General features: G+C 45.7%; 1 protein-coding gene across 1 annotated transcript in view; it reads left to right on the top strand.

The window, feature by feature from the left end:
• Positions 1-18,534, top strand: part of LOC142563152 (transmembrane protein 62-like) — a 60,342-nt gene that overhangs the window by 13,060 nt on the left and 28,748 nt on the right. The window contains exons 6-10 of the mRNA XM_075673698.1: positions 2,314-2,432; positions 9,146-9,268; positions 13,517-13,672; positions 15,259-15,408; positions 16,944-17,067. Of these exons, the coding sequence (XP_075529813.1) occupies positions 2,314-2,432; positions 9,146-9,268; positions 13,517-13,672; positions 15,259-15,408; positions 16,944-17,067 (672 nt within the window). The remainder of the gene's footprint in view (positions 1-2,313; positions 2,433-9,145; positions 9,269-13,516; positions 13,673-15,258; positions 15,409-16,943; positions 17,068-18,534) is intronic.

The raw sequence follows: 18,534 nt of genomic DNA, 5'->3' as shown, positions 1-18,534 counted from the left end.
CACGTGGTCAACCTTTTCCGATTCTGGAACTCTCTCCTCATGACTTCACCCAATAAGGAGTCAGATTCTTAAGTCATACTTTTGGTTGTTTGGTTCTTTGCTGTCACAGCACAACATTAGTCCATACAGTGATCAGTCCATACAGCTGGTGTCGGTAATATGATGACTGTATCACTGCGGGATGCACCAGCCAATAGGATGCCACCGGTAGAAACTGCAACAGCACAACAGCCGCAGCCGTCTAGAATCTGAGTCTCCTTCCAGCCAGGCCAGGCACATTCACAGCTGACTGGAAGGTGAGGTCCCTCACCACTAGAGCTGTTGGAGGTAGTGGCAGCTTGCACTGCAACCACCTCCAAGCACACTCCATGAGGCTGTCAGCTACCTTAGCCAACTTCGCGAGATTGGCAAACTATTTGCCTTCTGCGAAGTCTTGGAGTTGGGGGTGGGCTTGCCATAGCACGTGGTCAACCTTTTCCGATTCTGGAACTCTCTCCTCATGACTTCACCCAATAAGGAGTCAGATTCTTAAGTCATACTTTTGGTTGTTTGGTTCTTTGCTGTCACAGCACAACATAACAATCTTGTGTAATGCTGCGGACAGATTACTCCAATCTTAGCAGGTCCTTTGGAAAAATCTGATTCAACATGTGTCACTGTTTTATGATGGGGAACACTGATTATGTGGGGATAGTCAACTTGAAAGAAAATACTATTAGGAGCAGGCGTGATGCGCGGTACTGTTTAAGCCAGTTGCACACTCTTTGGAGCTGTTTCGTATAGGCTTACAACCAAGTCCAGAAGATTCAGAAGTACTGTTGCTAGGCAAGATGGAACCTTGTTCATACGTTTTTCACTGAACTAGGAAGAAAAAATGTAACAGCTGGGAAAACGCAACAGCGAGGAAAGCTCTGAAAGTGAATGTAAACAGTGCAGCTTTGACTTGAAAACAATTTATTTTCGCAAAGTATGCTTAGCACTTTAAAAAATCGAAAATGATGGATTGCCGTTTCTTTTGCTTGCTAGAAAGCACCACACGTTTTTCAATAGCCTGAAAGGCTGCATTGCCGTCAGCATCGCTTTGAGGTGTGATGTATATACCTGCGGAGGAGCTCCAGAGTGGTGACGGCTTTTCCAAAGATTTGATCTGTCAATTCCCTGGAATCTTGTGGCTGGTTATCATCGCATTCAGCGGCTTCAATTGCTACCGAGTTCGCAACCATCTCGCAACCGAGTTCGCAAGCGATGCTTTGGCACTCCCACGCCACGATGGCAGCATCTATGGTGACATAGTCGTCGTATGTGATAGTGTGGCCTTTCAATCATCGACTGTTCCCAAGTTCACACTTGCTGCTTCTCTGCATACTGTCTTATAAGCAATGCTGTGCCTCTTCTGGAAATGGTCAATCCAGCCATTTGACGCCGCAAACTCGGTGATGCTCAGCCTGTTAACTATCTCCATCGCCTTCTCGTGTAAAATGCTGCCGACAAAGTTAACGACGGCAGCATTTGCTTGTTTAAACCAGAGCCTCGTCGAGGTTCCCATACTTGGTGTCACGAGCCTGCTTAGCTTTCGGGCCGAAGAGCACGGCATCCCCCTCTACCTCGGCACACATTGAGGCAATGCTGTTAAGCGTTGAGGGTGGCAGTCTTTGGCAGTGTTGACCCTTTTCTTTGCTGGCTGCTTGTCAACTACGTTTAGTACGTCCAGCTTTTCCTCAAGGGAAAGCACCTTCAGCTTTCACTATGATATCATGAAGATTGCAGTTTTTGCGATGCAGGTACCCTGAATAACCGCCAGTCAAAACTATTATTATGTGAAGAGTGCAAACAACTTTGGTTGTCTGCTGCTGCTACTCTTGCAAAGCCATACCATGATTGCCTAGTGCCTGGTGAGGGTTGTTGCTACCCTCAATAGGCTGACTCTCACCCTACGTAAGTGGCACCTCCACAGACGACCGTTTTGCAGTCATCCGGCGAGCACAGAAGTTATCTAGGAGGCTATGCCCGAACCTGTCCCGGCAACGTGGCCGTGTTGGCGCGTGTTGCCTGGGCGGGTTCAGGGTACCAGGTTGCGATGTGTCACGTGGGAACTTTTTCACAGCCACAATGTAACAACAGGGATATTATTAATGCATGAAATTCTATGTGAGTTACGGCGGGAATGGGCAAAAACAACGGGGCAGCCGGAAAAACGCTGTGCCAAGGAACGTAAGAGCGGGGTTCTACTGTAGTTATAACTGGGCTGCATGTACATATATATTGGTCTTTTGCGATAATGTTCAATGCAAAAGTGCTCAACATTTCTTGCAGGCTGAGCTGAGCAGCTTACAGCGCATTCGGGAGGAGACACGGGGAAGCAACATGACCATCTGGTTTGGTCATCACCCAACACGCAGTGTGTCTTCTGAGGAAATCCACGAGCTGCTCAGGTGTGGCTCACCCACTTGTTGGCTTTGCTCCAGTGAGGCTTGAGTCAGATTTAAAAGCTCATAGTTTGATCATCGTGGCTCACACACTGTGATTATTAGACAGTTGTGGGCCGAAGAGCATGAAGAAAGGTCAAGATTTAAAGGGGTACTTTAATGACATTGTTATGAGGAGTATTTAATAGGCAGTAGCTGGTTGGTACAAGTCAAGGGGTACTTTAATGACATTGTTATGAGGAGTATTTAATAGGCAGTAGCTGGTTGGTACAAGTCAAGCTACACAGCACAAAAAGAGGCTTCCACCTAGCTTGAGCCTTCCGTCACGCCCTCATCATTGTCATCTTCATTGCTCAATCATGACAAAAACCCTGGCAGATGGAGCACCGTCTTCACCAGGACGGTGCTTCATCCGCCAGGATTTATTTCATGGACAGTGTATTGCAGTCCTAAAGTTTGAGGCAGGAAACATGCACATTGTCACTTGGTGGTGTGGTAGTCGATGACATGGGTCTTGGCAGAGATATGTCATAGGTGACAGATGTTATTTGGCACAGGAATCGATAGGGCGCAAAATAGCGCGACAGGAGCTTCTTGCAAAGGCCAACACAATGAGATGGAGCCAGAGCAGGATGAGAGAGCCCTGAGGGAAGTAGGCATCTCTGTGTCGACGATCATAAAGGCAACCTGCAATGAAGAGAGCCAATCGCGAGCTACCGTGCATGTTATGGCCGCACGGGTGATGGCATCATGAGCACATGAAGTGGTTGACGCTCAATTACACAGAAGCATGGTGCCAAAGGACAAAAGGGGGTCATGGCCAAACAGAAGATAAAAGAGCGAGTAGCCGGCCATTTCATGATAGGATGAATTATAGGCGAAGGTGACAAATGGCAGAGCAGTGTCCCAATCACTGTGATCGTCAGAAACGTTCATGGAGTGCATGTTGGTCAGTGTACGGTTGAGGTGCTTGGTAAGGCCATTAGTCTGGGCATAATAGGAAGTGGCAAATTTGTGATGAGCAGCACATTAGCAGAGAAGGTCTTCAACCATGCAAGATAAAAAGCAGCAGCCGAGGTCTGTGAGTAGCTGACAAGGCGCACCATGCTGAAGGATGATGTTGTAGAGCATGACATCAGTGACATTAGTTGCGCAGCTGGGGGCCAGTGCTCGAGTGATCACGTATCGCATGGTGTAATCCCTAGGGACCACAACCCATTTGTTCCCCGTAGTCGATGTGGGGAAGGGCCCTAGCAAGTCCAACCCTACGTGATAAAATGGCTCTATAGGGACTTCAATTGGCTGAAGGCGTCCAGCAGGGAGTGTCGTAGGCTTCTTCTGAAGCTGGCGCTGGTCACAATTTGTAACATATTGGTGAATGGATAAAGGCCGCGCCAGAAAAAAACTGTCTTATGAGGTCATAGGTTCAGGAGACGCCCAAGTATGCGGTGGTTGGAGGATCATGAAGTTGTGTGAGGACATCCCTGCGCAGATGATGTGGCACGACTAGAAGTTCTGTGCCATCAGCGTGCATGTTGCACCAGGACAAAATGTTGTCTTGAAGCAAGAGCATACTGAAGGGTCCGTAATTCTGGATCGAAGACTGTCACCGAGAGAGAGCAATGATGGATCACAGTGCTGTTCGTCGACCACATGAAGAAAGTCCTTGATGGCCAATACGCAGGCGTCAGCTTCGCGTGCATTGGAGCTGGGTTGGTCAACTCGGTGGCGGGATAAGCAGTCAGCATAGTTGTGCAACTTCCCAGATTTGTAGACTACATAGAACATGCACTCCTGTAGTCGTAATGCCTAACGGTCGAGCCTTCCTATGGGATCTTTAAGGTTTGACAGCCAGCAGAGTGCACGATGGTCTGTAACAACTGTGAAAGGATGACAATATAGGTACGGGCATAGTTTTTCAATAGCCCAAATGAGAGCTAGGCACTCCCCCTCGGTAATCAAATAATTAAATTCTGATGGAGAAACAAGGCAGGTCATGTAGGCTATAACAGGAATTGTGCCATTCTGTATTTAAGCGCGGATGGTGCTACTGCCATGGCCACTTGCATCAGTGCAAAGCTCTGTTCTTGCGGCTGGGCCAAAACGAGCCAACACTGATGGTGACGTGAGGGCAGATATCAGTGCTGTAATGGCATTCACTTGTTCTGCACCCCAAGAAAAGGCAGCATTCTTTCTGAGGAGGTCAGCGAGTGGCAGTGCATTGTCTGCAAAGTTGATGACAAAGCGCCAAAAATAAGAGCAGAGCCCAAGAAAACTGTGGACCTCTTGAGAAGAACATGGCACCAGAAACTCACAGACAGCACGAACTTTGTCAGGGTCTGGTTGGGTACCGGTAACATCAGCAAGATGGCCAAGAAGTTTGATCTGATGGCCCCCGAAAGTGCACTTATTAGAGTTGAGTTGGAGGCCAGTGCGGCGAAAAACATCAAAAATGGCCAGCATAGGAGGGAGGTGGCTTTCAAATGTGGATGAGAAAACAATCACATCGTCCAGATAGCAAAAGCAGGTCGACCACTTAAAATCATCTAGAAGCGAGTCCATCATGTGCTCGAAAGTTGCAGAAGCATTACACAACCCGAAAGGCATGACTTTAAATTGGTGGAGGCTGTCAGGTGGGGATATAGGCGGTCCTCTCATAGTTGTGGTCATCGACAGAAATTTGCCAGCATCCAGACCAGAAGGCGAGCAATGAGAAATACTTGGCACCACAGAGACAGTCGAGTGCATCATCAATTCATGGAAGAGGATAAACGTCCTTCTCAGTGATCCGATTCAGATGGTGATAATTGATGCAAAATCGCTATCTATGGTCCTTATTTTTAACAAGCGCAACAGGTGATGCCCAAGGGTTGGAGGAAGGCTCTATGACATCTTTGGCAAGCAATTTGTCTACCTCCTTCTGTATGACTTAGCGTTCAGAATGAAACATGGGGCAAGGGCCTCTGTGAAGAGGAATGACGTCGCCAGTGCCAATGAGATGGGTTACGACATGTGTTCGATCCAGAGGATGATTGTCGATGCCGAAGATATCAAGATAGGATGCTAGAACAATGCGAAGTGCTTTGACTTAGGAAGATCCAAGGTCCAGAGATATAATTTTGTCCAGAGATTTCTTAATCGGCACGGTTGTGGAAGGTAGGGCCACAGGCTTAGCATAAGGGGCGAAAGCAGAAATTGTGCAGGCCTCCAAGGGAGAAAGCTCTGTGAGTGAGATCCTTTGAGGAAGAACTTAGGTGGAAGTAGAGAAGGACAGGAAGGAATGTTTTGTTGGCGACAACTACCATGGTGTGCGGAAGAGCGAGGCTGCGGGTTAGGATTACATTAAGTAGGCGGTGCTACTACATATGTAGTTGCTATCAAGGAGTAACAGGAACGGCGACACAAGTACATAGGTGGCAGCTTGAGGAGGAAACCGAAGAAACTATAGGGAATATAGGCAAGGGTGATTGGCAGAGGCGACATCAGGGCACAAATACAATTTGAGCTATAGAACACCACTAGAGCAATTGATGAGTGCTGAGTGAGCAGTCAAGAAGTCGATGCCAAGACTGACATTGCGTGGACACTCGTCAAGAACAGCGAAGAGAACTGAAGTGTGGCGGCTGGCAACAGTAATACAGGCAGTAGATACTTGCGATAGATACTTTGCAAGCCTCAGAGCCTAAATAATTTAATATAATAACTTTTCTACAGCCAGTTTTGTTTTTTTTCTACTGTGTTGGAACTTCGTAACACAGAAGGTGGTCACATGGAAACAAGACATTGTGAGGTTTGACACTCACTCCGGCTCACTCGGTCGTCTGCTATGCTTCTGTATAGGCCTTCACAGTGAGTAGCAGCATAGGAGGCAACCGAGCAAGCCAGAGCGAGCGTTAAATTGTTGCAGTGTCCTGCTCCCACGGAACCGCCTTCTGTATCACAATGTAATGGCACAGCAGAAACGACTCGAGCTGGCTGTAGAAAAGTTACTATAATAAATTATTTAGGCTGCTTTGAGGCTTTTGAGTATATTTGCTAGGGTTTAAAGGTGTAGGACCTTCATTTAACACATAAAAAATTAAGTATAAACATATCATGTCGGTAGGCTTCTTCTTGCTGGGCCAAAAAATATAGATAAATGTGGTCGACGGCTTTTTAACACGTTAAGTGTTGCCATTGGAACACATCCAAAAGCAATGCCATGCACCATATGAAATGAAGACTGCACTTTATGGTCAGATTTGGCAACTTTAGAAACATTGGGTAGTCTTGAAAAGTCAACCTTTGACAGGAGGTATTGCTGAAATTGACCTCGTGTACTCCTAGAACTTCCAAAATCAAGTAAGTTTTAAATGACAGCAGCAGTGAAAACCTTGGAGCTTCTCTGATGTCTAATTTTTCACTCCGGTGTTTACACTGCACTAATGATGCTTCAGACATCACTAACTCTCCAGAGAGTGCATTGTTTTGAATAATGAGTTTGAATAGTATCAACTTTATTTTTTCATGCAATGGGTTGCTTTTATTCATTAGCATTTTGACAACATATGTAACACATAGCAGAAATTGTTCCCCTTGTGTTCACTAGCACACACGTAGGCACTTCATTTCGAACCAACCTTCCGCAGCAGTTTGATTAGCAGTCTGATCTTTCTTTTTGAACACCACATATGCAAATGCCCATGTTTATTGCTGTACAATACTGTGCAATGCTGTAAATTACTGTACAGGAAAGTGCAGATACTGTACAGAGCACGAGAGGGCTTCAGTGTGCAACGCTGCAAATTACTGTACAAGAAAGTGCAGATACTGTACAAAGCATGAGAGGGCTCCAGTGCCAGTCTGAGGTGCACGACATCCAGCTGTCTTACAGAAAGAAGGTAATCGAGGATGAGGAAGCTTATGGATGTTCCCAACCATTGCAATCATTGCTATAAGAACCTAAAGAATGCTAAAGAATAAAGAAAGCACATGCTTGCTGCAAGGAGACAGAACAGATGCTTTCTGTACAATACGCATATAAAGGCTAGGGCCTTTTCAGATGAAAGAGCAGCGTTTGTCTTATGGGACAGACACGGTTTCAGAATTAGGAGAGAACATGTCAGCTTGCCTTCAGCTTTATTTTGTATCTCGTCCGCATGCAGAGCCTGCTGCATGGCACATGTGCTCTTGTCCACCTCTTCTTGTTCGCTTCCGTGCGCCTCCCTGTCTAGCAGACGATGCTACTTCGCTACTGGGGAATGGTTTCATAAGAGTGGCATTTTTGAAGGAAGTATGGCGATTTTATTGTGAAAATCAAGTTTCAATTCATTTTATTTTCCCAAGTTAATCAATCTCTGAAAGAAAATATAATAATTGAAGGCCAAATAAAAAATCTTTTAAACATTGAACTATAATTTTTTTTTCCTTTTTAATTGCAATTCATTTCATTCTCACTATTTTGGTTTGCCTGAGGATAATATTTCTGTACTCGCGTACGGGGCAGAAACCTGTAGGCTTACGAAAAGGGTTCTACATAAATTGAGGACGACGCAACGAGCTATGGAAAGAAGAATGATAGGTGTAACATTAAGGGATAAGAAAAGAGCAGATTGGGTGAGGGAACAAACGCGAGTTAATGACATCTTAGTTGAAATCAAGAAAAAGAAATGGGGGCCATGGGCAGGACATGTAATGAGGAAGAAAGATAACCGATGGTCATTAAGGGTTACGGACTGGATTCCAAGGGAAAGGAAGTGTAGCAGAGGGCAGCAGAAAGATAGGTGGGCAGATGAGATCAAGAAGTTTGCAGGGACAACATGGCCACGATTAGTACATGACCGAGGTAGTTGGAGAAGTATGGAAGAGGCCTTTGCCCTTTAGTGGGCGTAACAAGGCTGATGATGATGATAATGAATATTTCTGCATTACGTTTGTATTTTGAATGAGGAAAATGATAAAGCATCCTCTTAATAGCCGAGCTCAACAGTAGGTGACGTAGCATATGTTGCCTGAAAGTAGACCAGAAACCTAAATGCAGTTTGTATCCAGCTGTGAGGTATAAGTATAACTGAGTCTCATATTTCTTTTTTTGGTGCTGTGGCAAGCATACAGACTGTTGCACATTCATGTTGCTGCCATGCTATCTCAAATGCAATGGCGCATGCGCGACCTGCTTGCTGTGTCTTATCACGGGATGTGTTTTTGGTGTGTGGGTGAGCAGTTAAAGTGAGAAGGCTGGTGCCTGTATGTGCGCTATATTCCTACCCACCTATTATTGAAGGTCACATGATCTGCTGAGTTTTAGAGGCTTGGCGCAGTGAAATGGTAAAGGGAGCACTAGCATGTAACATTTCTGTGGGGACAAGAATGCATACTTGCCACTATTGGTGCTCGATGACTGCGAGAACACGCAGCCAACAAGTGAAATCTATTCATGTGTGTTTTTGGTCATGTAACGCCACGTGTGTTTAGTTAGTAAGTGAATCTCTTCTGCAATTTTTATTGGCCATAAAACCATGAACCTGACTTTGTGTAATAATCTAATACGTTGCTATCATGGTTAGTTCTTCTTGCTTTGGGCAAAACTGGGACTTCTTTGTTTTTCGAGTCAAGCTGCAACCCAATAGGACTAAGTACTGTTGTTATACAGAGTGCCCTTTGAATTCCACAGGCTTGTTGAGTGTTCTTTGACTACAAGTATGGCAGAGCTCCGGTTTCAACCTCGCTTATCATTGCAGGTTTGGTGGCCCATACCTGTGTGGCCACTACCACAGTCTGCTGGGTTTCTTCCGGGGCATGTATGCGCTGCAGCCATCAGGGTTCCTCGAGCTAGAACTGGCCGATTGGAAGACCGGTCGCCTGTGAGTGCCTTCGTGCAGCTTTTATTTGACTGCTACAGATGCGGTTTGAGTCAACAGAACAGAATCAACAAAGGTTGAGAACATGCTGTCATGTTGGTGGGATCCATCTGCTACAGTTAAATTGAAGGGACCCTAAAAGGAAGTGGAGCTGTGTTAGTAAATCACCCTTCTTCAATGTCAAGAAAGCCACTCTTGCCATAAGAGGAGGCTTAATAAGCCAGAAAAGAAACAAAAATAAAAGACGGGTAGTGAAGCGACCTTGAAGTTCGCGCAGCTGCTTACTGTGTTATAGATTTTCAAGGCATCTGCTCAGGCCTACTTAATTTTCTATTGGTAATGGTGGACTGCTCTGTATTCTGAAAGAGTAAAAAACTAAACTTAATGCCCAGGCCGTGCATTCACTTCTTCCTCTCCCTGCGACACACCGTGCCGGCTAGCATCTGGTCGCGGCCTTGGAGATCGCACTGGCATCAGTGCAGTCTCGGAGGCTACGGGCCACTGAGCCAAGCCGGCGCGGTAAAGCTCTCTTGCCTTCTCGATCACAGAGTGGAGCGCTTTGTTGTGCGCCACGTGCTGCTCAACTATGGCGGGCCAAGTGGAAAGCGTGCGCAAAAGACCATCACAATGGAATAGAAGGCAGCTATGTAAAGGCTGCTGTGTCAGGTCCCAAGTTTCATGTTTCAAGTTTCCGAAGATTCTTTTGTTCTTTTATTCAAATTTCATCGCATGCGTGGCAGTGTAACGGTTGCGTGAGCTGCAAAGCCATCTTTTTGTTTCCATGCTTACAATTGTGCACCACAGTGGGCATATATTTCAATAAACTGTAATACAGTGAAACCTCATTAAACCATAGTTGGCCGGAGCTCGGAAAAAGTACGTACTAAACGGTAGTACTGCTTAACCGAAATTGCACGAGATCACCCACATACTTGCCAAAACGACACTCAGTGAGAGTGTGATTAAAGGGCAAAAAACATGCAGTATTATTCACTTCGCGCAACAAAAGTATGTTATTTTCATTTGATGCCATGGTGGGGTAGCAGCGACGACAGCAGCCTCAAACTCACTGAAGCTGTGAGCTAGCTTTTCCGCCAGGCCCTTCTTCTCGCAAACACCCGCATGAGGCTGACTTAACACACAGCTTCTGTCACTGTTGGGCCTGAATCGCCTGTGCTGTCGCTTTCCATTTTGTCCTCATCACTGTCATTAGGCGAAACTTCGGCAACAACAGAGGCAATGATAGCGAAAAGTCCAAGCTTGTAGCTGACATCTTTTCGCGGTCGCAGCAGCACTGCTGAGCAACTTCTTCACATTCCAAATGCCACACACCGTATTCAACGATAGATCCCTCTCGCATCCCAGCGCCAACTTATTGTGCCACATTTGATAGCACGAACGATGTCCAATTTTTCTTCTATGCCGAGCACATGGTTTTTGTCCAAAATTCGGCATGACGCTCATGCTAGCTTGCACGCTGCAGTGACGCCACAACACTGTCTGGCACGCTGCCAAAATTATGTTGATGCGGCTTCACCCTTCCAAGCGCCCTTTGCATTTGTGCTTGGAGGTCGTTCTGATCTCTGAGGCTTGTTGTTCTACTGGGCCGACATACTGCCATGATTGCAATCATGACATACCCCCATGATTGCGCGACAAAAAGTGGAAACACTATGTATTAATCGATATGTACGCAGTAAGCTGGTACAGTTTATGCGGATACAAAACTCATTATGTTCAATGGCAGCTGAGTTGTGGATTTAACTTTACTACTTCTAAAACGAAACTACTGTTTAAGCGGGTACAGTTTAACGATGTTTTACTGTAATAGATATAACAAAGTAACGGATATAACGAAGTAATTTTAGCTGCCCCTTCAACTTCGTTATACAGTCGAACCCACTTAGAACAATATTCAAGTACCACGAAAATTCCATTGTTATAACTGATAAATGTTATAATTGGGTTGCATGAAAAAAACAAAATAGGGGGATGGCAGAGCTGATGTGAGAAAACTATAATGGTGGGGAGGCCAGTGGCCCTCCCCACCACCTTTCTCCATCTGGCTGCTGATTGTGTTCACTCGTTTAACTGCTTCCTGGGTGCTCTGTTCACGTGCAGCAAGCCGCGGCTGTTGGCGTTAAAGAATGGCACTGCTATAACAACTGCAAATTTAAGAAGGGTCATGGGTGGCAAGCGATATGCGAGCACCACCAAGGCATTGCTTAGGTGGCTCCAAAGGGGCCGCTCGCTTGCACGAGGAAACCTTATGTCAGTCAGCCTTGCATGCTTTACGCGAAGCTCGGTGACATTCTCCTCCAATGCATCCAGGTGCTGCATGTAGTGCAGCGGAAGGTTCCTTGCAAAAACAAAGCCCCGGACGGACTGAATCATCTGCCGGGCTTCCTGTGAGGACAATGTTGAGGCAGTCTGTCCTACCGCATCATCACTGGCATCATCGCCGTCGCTATCTGATGCAAGCATGTTTGCGATGATCGCCTCATCAGTTAGAAGCACTTAGTTTCCAAATGTATAGCCATGCGCTTTGTTTTCCCCGGCAACGTCATGCATTGCCGATGATCAGCGGGCGCCTCAGCCATCTTCCATTTCGGCAGTGAGTCAAACCAATTGTTGGTCAAACAAAGCTGAGAAACCGCGTGGCCAGAAACGATTTCGACGCAACCAACAAAGATGAATGCGAGTGATTAAGCTGTTTGCAGAACTGCTCTGAATAACGAGCCAGCGAGCAACATGTGAGTAATCTGCGAGGAGCGCATTTGGTGCGGTCCATTCGTGTTTCAGTGGGTGGGGCGGCTTATAGCTATGAGCGCAGCCGATTCGTGTTCATAGAGGTGGAAGGGCGACGGGAGAGAGTTGAGGTGTCCTTTGCTGAGAGACATATACTGTGCTGCGCTTCACCCGACTTTTCACTACCTTTATCCAAGAAGCTCTCTATGTCTCATGTCCATGCTTTGCAGAATAACATTACAACCTGACTAGCCCAACAGTACATTCTTGTATTTTCCAGTGTTTTCTGACACGCTTTGCATGTGCTGTATTTTTGCATGTATAACCTGCCGCCACGTATAAACCGCAGCCGCAATTGCAACAGCCCGGAAAGAAAAAAAATATATATCTTCACATAAATCCATGGTAATAACCGAGTATAACAACGCTCAAATTTTTGCCAAAGCAGTCTCCACTTGCGGATGCATGACTCGACAACATTGTATCTTCGGCCAGCGGCTTGGTTCCCCCATTCTTCGGTGATCCTGTGAAAGCTGGATTTACACGCGGGACGTTATCGCAGACGAATCAGTCACGTGATATGTGACGTGATTAGGAGCACAACTAGCGCTCACATGACAGCGTATGACAGTGCGAACATAGAAATGGAGCAAACGCGACTGAGCCAGAAATCCCAACAGTGATTTAACTCATCGCTGTATCACGAAACGCTTCGTGCTGACCGAAGGAGCGCCGTGAGAACGGGTTACGTATGACTTTGCCGGCGCCGCGTGCACTGTTCACTTACTACTAAAGGCTAAATGTCTGCCTGTAAAGAGGAGGATAATTGGCGACCATCAAAGAGCGGAGAAGGGAGCTTCAACACTAGGCGATAACGAAGCTTTGAATGGCAGAGAACCTTGCCTTGAGGTATGGCTTCACGGCAGTGCACATTGAGGGGCATAAAATGTTACAGTGAAGCTATTAAGGGGAGTTCAACAGCATCTTTTGTGTGGTGGCGAAGGCCAGCACACAAAACTCGTGGTAGCATGGCCACTATCGGATGTCAGCCAGAGAAGAGCCAGCCTTCATCGGAGCCCTGAAAGAGCTGCATGACCAGGACACATTGGTGAGACTGCACAGCAGGATGCTGATGCTTGTTGTGAACATTGCTAAGAACAGCCAGCAACACACCCCTACCAGGGCATTATAAAAGGCAGCTAGGCATCAGTGTTGGTAGAGCCTGCACAGCATGCAAAAACATGCATAGGATATCGTGGAAAGTATAGAAGTACATACCAAGCTCAGATTTAGTGAAGCATTCAAAAAGTCTCCAGTAGATTTTGGGCAGTGGTAAAACAGACCTTTAGGACTTGTGAAGGGTGTGATAACTCCCTTGTACCACAGCTTTGCTGACTTTGTTGCATGAGCTGCTTCAATTAACATATCCGCAATGTAATTTTTCATAAGTGCTATGTAACTAAGCCAGTTGAATGAGTTTGATGCATTGCCCTGTTGTTCCAGGTTCCGGGTTGCAGCAGTGGACCATGGTCTGTTCAGTTTTGTGGATGTACGTTTCCGTGAGTGGCCCATAATCCTTGTTACAAATCCAAAGAGCGCTGTGATGGCCATGCCTTCTGTGGAGCCATTGCAACGCATTGCCCATTCTACTCACATCAGGTTGGTGGACGGTGTGCAAACACCATGCTCAGAGTCGAGTGCTCTACTTGTTTGCATTGTAATGTGTTTTTTTACTGCTGTAGGCGGCTAAGTCCTAGAAAACATTGTTTTTCCATAAGTAACGTGCTGAAGTTGTTTAGAGTGCCAAACACGGCACTCTGCTAACACTATGCTCATTTTGGCAACATTGAACTGTTTTATGAGCAAAGGGAAAGAGATATGGAGATAAGATTCAGAATGCGGAGGTTTGAATACCTGGAGAAATGTAATGGCGATGCTTCTTCCAATCTCAATATGAAATACATGGATTTTTTAAAGTTGGTTCATATCAAGTGAGCCCACTATCTGGCCAGGGAGGTAAAACTCCTCGTCCCAATGTGGGAGTAGCCCGCTCTATGGGGCCTTGCGCCCCATAGCTCGCAGGACCTTTCAGTAAAGTTATTCCATCCATCCATCCATCCATCCATATGCATTCACATTTTGCCCACATAATTTGCACTGTGCCTTTTTGTTGGCTTCATTATCACTGCAAGATTTTTTTGTTATGTGAAAGTTCATTTCGAGCTTTTGAGCCTTGCTATGTGCTATTTATATATGTTCTTAAATTTTCACCATTGTCTCATATCTGTGTGTATAATACATTCTTAATTGTCTCAGTGTGTCCTAAAGGAGTGTGTACCTGTCATGTTCCATGCATTTATTGAAGGTTTTCGCTTTATTGCTGTGGTGCCAAAAACGGTGCCAAGTATTCTCTCGAGCTATCACCTTGGCTTTTCACCTTGGCCCCTTTTACTATGCGTAACCATTGTGACAAGCAAATAAAAAATGAATGAATCAATGAATGGAGGTGGTGTATCTGCCAGTCCTAGGCAGTCAGAAACAGCAAATCAGAGACCCCAGTGGTCGTGCCTGCTTCTGGTTCTTGCCTGTGCACTATCTGCATACCTGCCAACTCTCCCGATTGATCCGAGAGGCTCCTTAATTTCGACCTATCCTTCAGATTGTGCAGACGTGGCCATAAATCTGAAAAACTGCCCCAACCCCATGTATTTGTGCAGTACAGACGCATCGTAATTGCTGTTATGTGCTAGGTAGCTAACCGAAGTCAGATTGAAATCTAAGCCATTTGTGTGGGCAGTGCAAGCCTAACCAGGTTCGCTTTAGATCGATACATGTGTTGAGGAGTGTGCATGTGGCAAAGCTCTAATATGCATTGCATAATGGCCGGGTTCCATAAGCCAGCTTGGCAGCAATACGTACTTGTTATGCGGTGAAGCAAATTAAGAGTAGAAAGGGGCCAGTGCCGTGGGACCTTGTATGCTTTCCTTAATTATACACGCGCACACTCACCATCTCCTGTCACAGCACAAGCACCGATACATCTAATGACTGTGCTGACAGCCATTCAGAGCAGTTTCTGATGTTGCTGAGGCCCAGGGAATGCACTCGTGGTCGTTGTCATTGTCCCCTCCCCTTCAATTGGTGGATCTCTCAAAATTTCAAGGTCCCTAGCTTAACAGGTATGCATCTGCCCCATGCAGAGACCCTTCATCTTCTGTCTGCCTGACTCTTTTCCCATTTTACAGGGCCCTGGTGTTCTCGCCCGTACCAGTGTCGGAGGTGCGCTGCAGTGTGGACAACAGCCACTGGCAGCCCCTGAAGCAGGTTGCCGAGGGTCCCTTGTGGGTCGCCCCATGGGACACCAAGGAGATCTCACCAGGGCTGCACACCCTTGTGTGAGAAATACTCACTGTGGCTCTAGCACATCTTCAACTGGTGCCTTCACAAATGCAAACCATTCCTTGTAACAGAACTGTTTCTAGTGCAAGGACCCACCTCTAGATTACCAGAATAGCCTATGGAAATGCATTACAACACATTTTTTTATTTATTCGCCTTTTGCATAGATGCAATCCTAGAAGTCACTTTTGAAGACTAAAAAAAAATTTCATTATGATCCCAACATGAGCTAACAAGGTGTAATCTCCGGAGCCACATCTATAGGTCCATATAAATGATAGCATGATGGATGATTTGTTCCAACAATGCAGGCTGTGCTGCTATACATTTTGGTAACGGATTGTTCATCATGTTAGGCTAAAATCGTCAAACAGGAGCATGATATGCTACACTGAGAGCTAATAGGAATATACACTGGGCTAGCTGCATATACACAGTCAGGCCACATGGACACACGTTGCAATAACGGATCAATACCTAAGGGCCCTATAAAAGCTATTTCGCTGTAGATGAATGGCCTTGCACCAGAGCCTTATTTCCCACCGTTGTGCTCCATCACGCTCCCGTTGCTCCCATACACCTATGCATCCTGCTGTTCAGCAGTTGGCTTTCCTGCAAAGCTTAGTCGTCCAGTGGCTGAGCTTACTGCATTTTGTGACTGAAGTGGAAAGTGAAAAAATAGTTATTGCCTTATGCTTGGAAAATTGTTCTGAAACTAAGTCTAGGTGCTTTCTAAGTTTGGTAATGTTAATTCTAGAAATAATGAAGAAACTTGCATTATCTGCTGCATTGTGAACTATGAAACCATATGGGTTCTGAAACGTCAATAATTTATAACCCAGGCAACACCTATTGTCATCAACCAGACAGATGGTACCACATCCCACGATTATACCCAGTCATTATGTGATGTTCTATACACATAGACTGACCACGACGCTGTGGTTGCTGGATTGTGAAAAAGTAATCCGTATGAATTCTTAAACATCTAACAATGATTTTTCGCTTCGTCATCAACCTTAATTTTTTGCTTCCCATAACACTCTATTTGGCCAGACGAGCTTCTTCTAAACTCGCCATAAATTTGTGTTATACAGTCTACCCTTACAGTACCAATGAAATTGATTGAATTATTTGGTAAATTGAATTATACACAAGACTGAAAAAATGCCAGAACACACCACTGATTCACCTGGCAGTTTTAACATGCCCTTTTTTGTTTAATATTTTTCTTTATGAGCAATGTCATCATACCTAGCCTTATTGCAACATGAAATTGGCAAATATTGTTTGTCATGACAGCACTGTAATGTTGATGATGCCAGGTTCAGCATTTCAACACAAACTTTCGTAGGAAATTAAAAATATCTTATGACCTGCATACTGTCATCCCTTTCATGTGTGAGAAGTGAGTGGTGGAGTTCCTCAACTTCAAAAAAACATAGCAGTAGTACTTCTTAACCGGCTTTTTGATTACAAATCTTACTGTTCTGAGGAATGAATAAAAGAATAAATGAATGCCAATTCACAGGGTGCAGGCCATGGACCATGAAGGAGTCTGGTCGGAGGCTTATGTGGTGACCTTCTCGGTGGATGGCGCCCTGCCCGCCCATGATGTGGCCATGCGCATCCTTCTACAGGGCGGCATCAGAGCGGTGGGCCAATGTTGTTTGAGCCTCACTTTAATTACCATGGAGGAAGGGAAGCTTAGGAGACGCCTTGGCTAGCCCGGCTAGTGTGGCAAAAGGCAAAAGTCAGCTGTCTTAGCAGAGGAACACTGGACTAGTGTTCCAAACTACCACCATTGTCTGTACCTTGACACTGCACTTTGGTAACTGCACCACGTTTGCCTGGCTGCGCAGGGCAAGTGAACACAATTACATTGGTGACCATTGTGTGACCATCGGCATTTCCACTATGCACGGAGCTGATAGATTATATTGGATCTATGTGCAATATGAGGGGGGGGGGGGCAGCGCATACACACAAAGCTGTCGCTTTGTTGCGAAGTTCTGCATTGCTGGCAATGCAAGCATGATGAGCCAGCACTGTTGAGGTGAGGCAATCTGTTTGGTCCAAAATGAAGGGCGTTACAGAAAGGGTAGAAAGATGACAAGGAGGAGGTTGGCTCACCAATATAGCTAAGGCCTTCACGTCCATCTTCGAGACCCTCTTCTACTTCCGTATCCTTCTTCCGTGAAGGTATACATAGCAGAAGCTCGGTGATACAATCATGCCTGATACGTATTTCGGGATAAAAATTTTCAAGAAGCTCCATCACAAGTTCATTAGCTTGGGATGCTAAATGCGGTGTTAAATTAGATGCATTGCTAAATTTTGAATGTGGCAAACTGCTTTTTGCTTTGTAGTGGATGATAAGACCAATTGGGCAGGCATTTGATTGAGGCCCCGGTAGCACAAGACACTGGCTGTTGTCAGGCCGGCAGAGCAGCCGCACCTGTGCACCGGTTGCATTCCTGCTACCAGGGTAACCTACGTCACTGCCTTGACTGCACCAATGTGCGTCCTCTCTGCCTCTTTAAAAAAACAAAAACAAAGAAAAAAAACTTTTGCTTTGTGCAGTGTCATGCAACTTTGACATTTTCAGGCACCTTGCAACTTTATCAGGAGCCGGCAATCACACGCAACCCAGTCTTGCCGCGTCAGCAAGATTGGCGACATTCGCTTCCCTGGATAGCCTTATCTATGTTGTCCACATCTTCCATTGTCTTAAGCACCCTATGACAATTAGAAACTTTTCTACCTTTGCACTAGTCAGATCACACGATACAAAGTAGCTTCACCGCTGCAAAGCAAACAGATTCCCTTATGTTGCGCAAATCATATCCTTATCACCATCAGACAGGAGTTAGGCTTCTGCAACGAAAGAAACTCTAGAAAACCAGGCAGATCTTGAAGTGTTGGCCATAGAACATGTGAAGTGCGCAACTCGCTGCTGCCGAAATGTGCACAAAACAAGCGTGGCAGTGATTCAAATTCGCATTTACCAATAGAAGTGCCTCCTGCACAACCACGACTGCTGTAATGAACTGTGATGCTAGTTTTCTCTTCTCACACCCGCTTTTGTTACTTTTATTTCTACATAGAGAAATACAGTGTTT

This window comes from Dermacentor variabilis, chromosome 11 (assembly GCF_050947875.1).
Source record: "Dermacentor variabilis isolate Ectoservices chromosome 11, ASM5094787v1, whole genome shotgun sequence".
Lineage (NCBI taxonomy): Eukaryota > Metazoa > Arthropoda > Arachnida > Ixodida > Ixodidae > Dermacentor > Dermacentor variabilis.
This window is presented reverse-complemented; position numbering and strand designations above follow the sequence as displayed.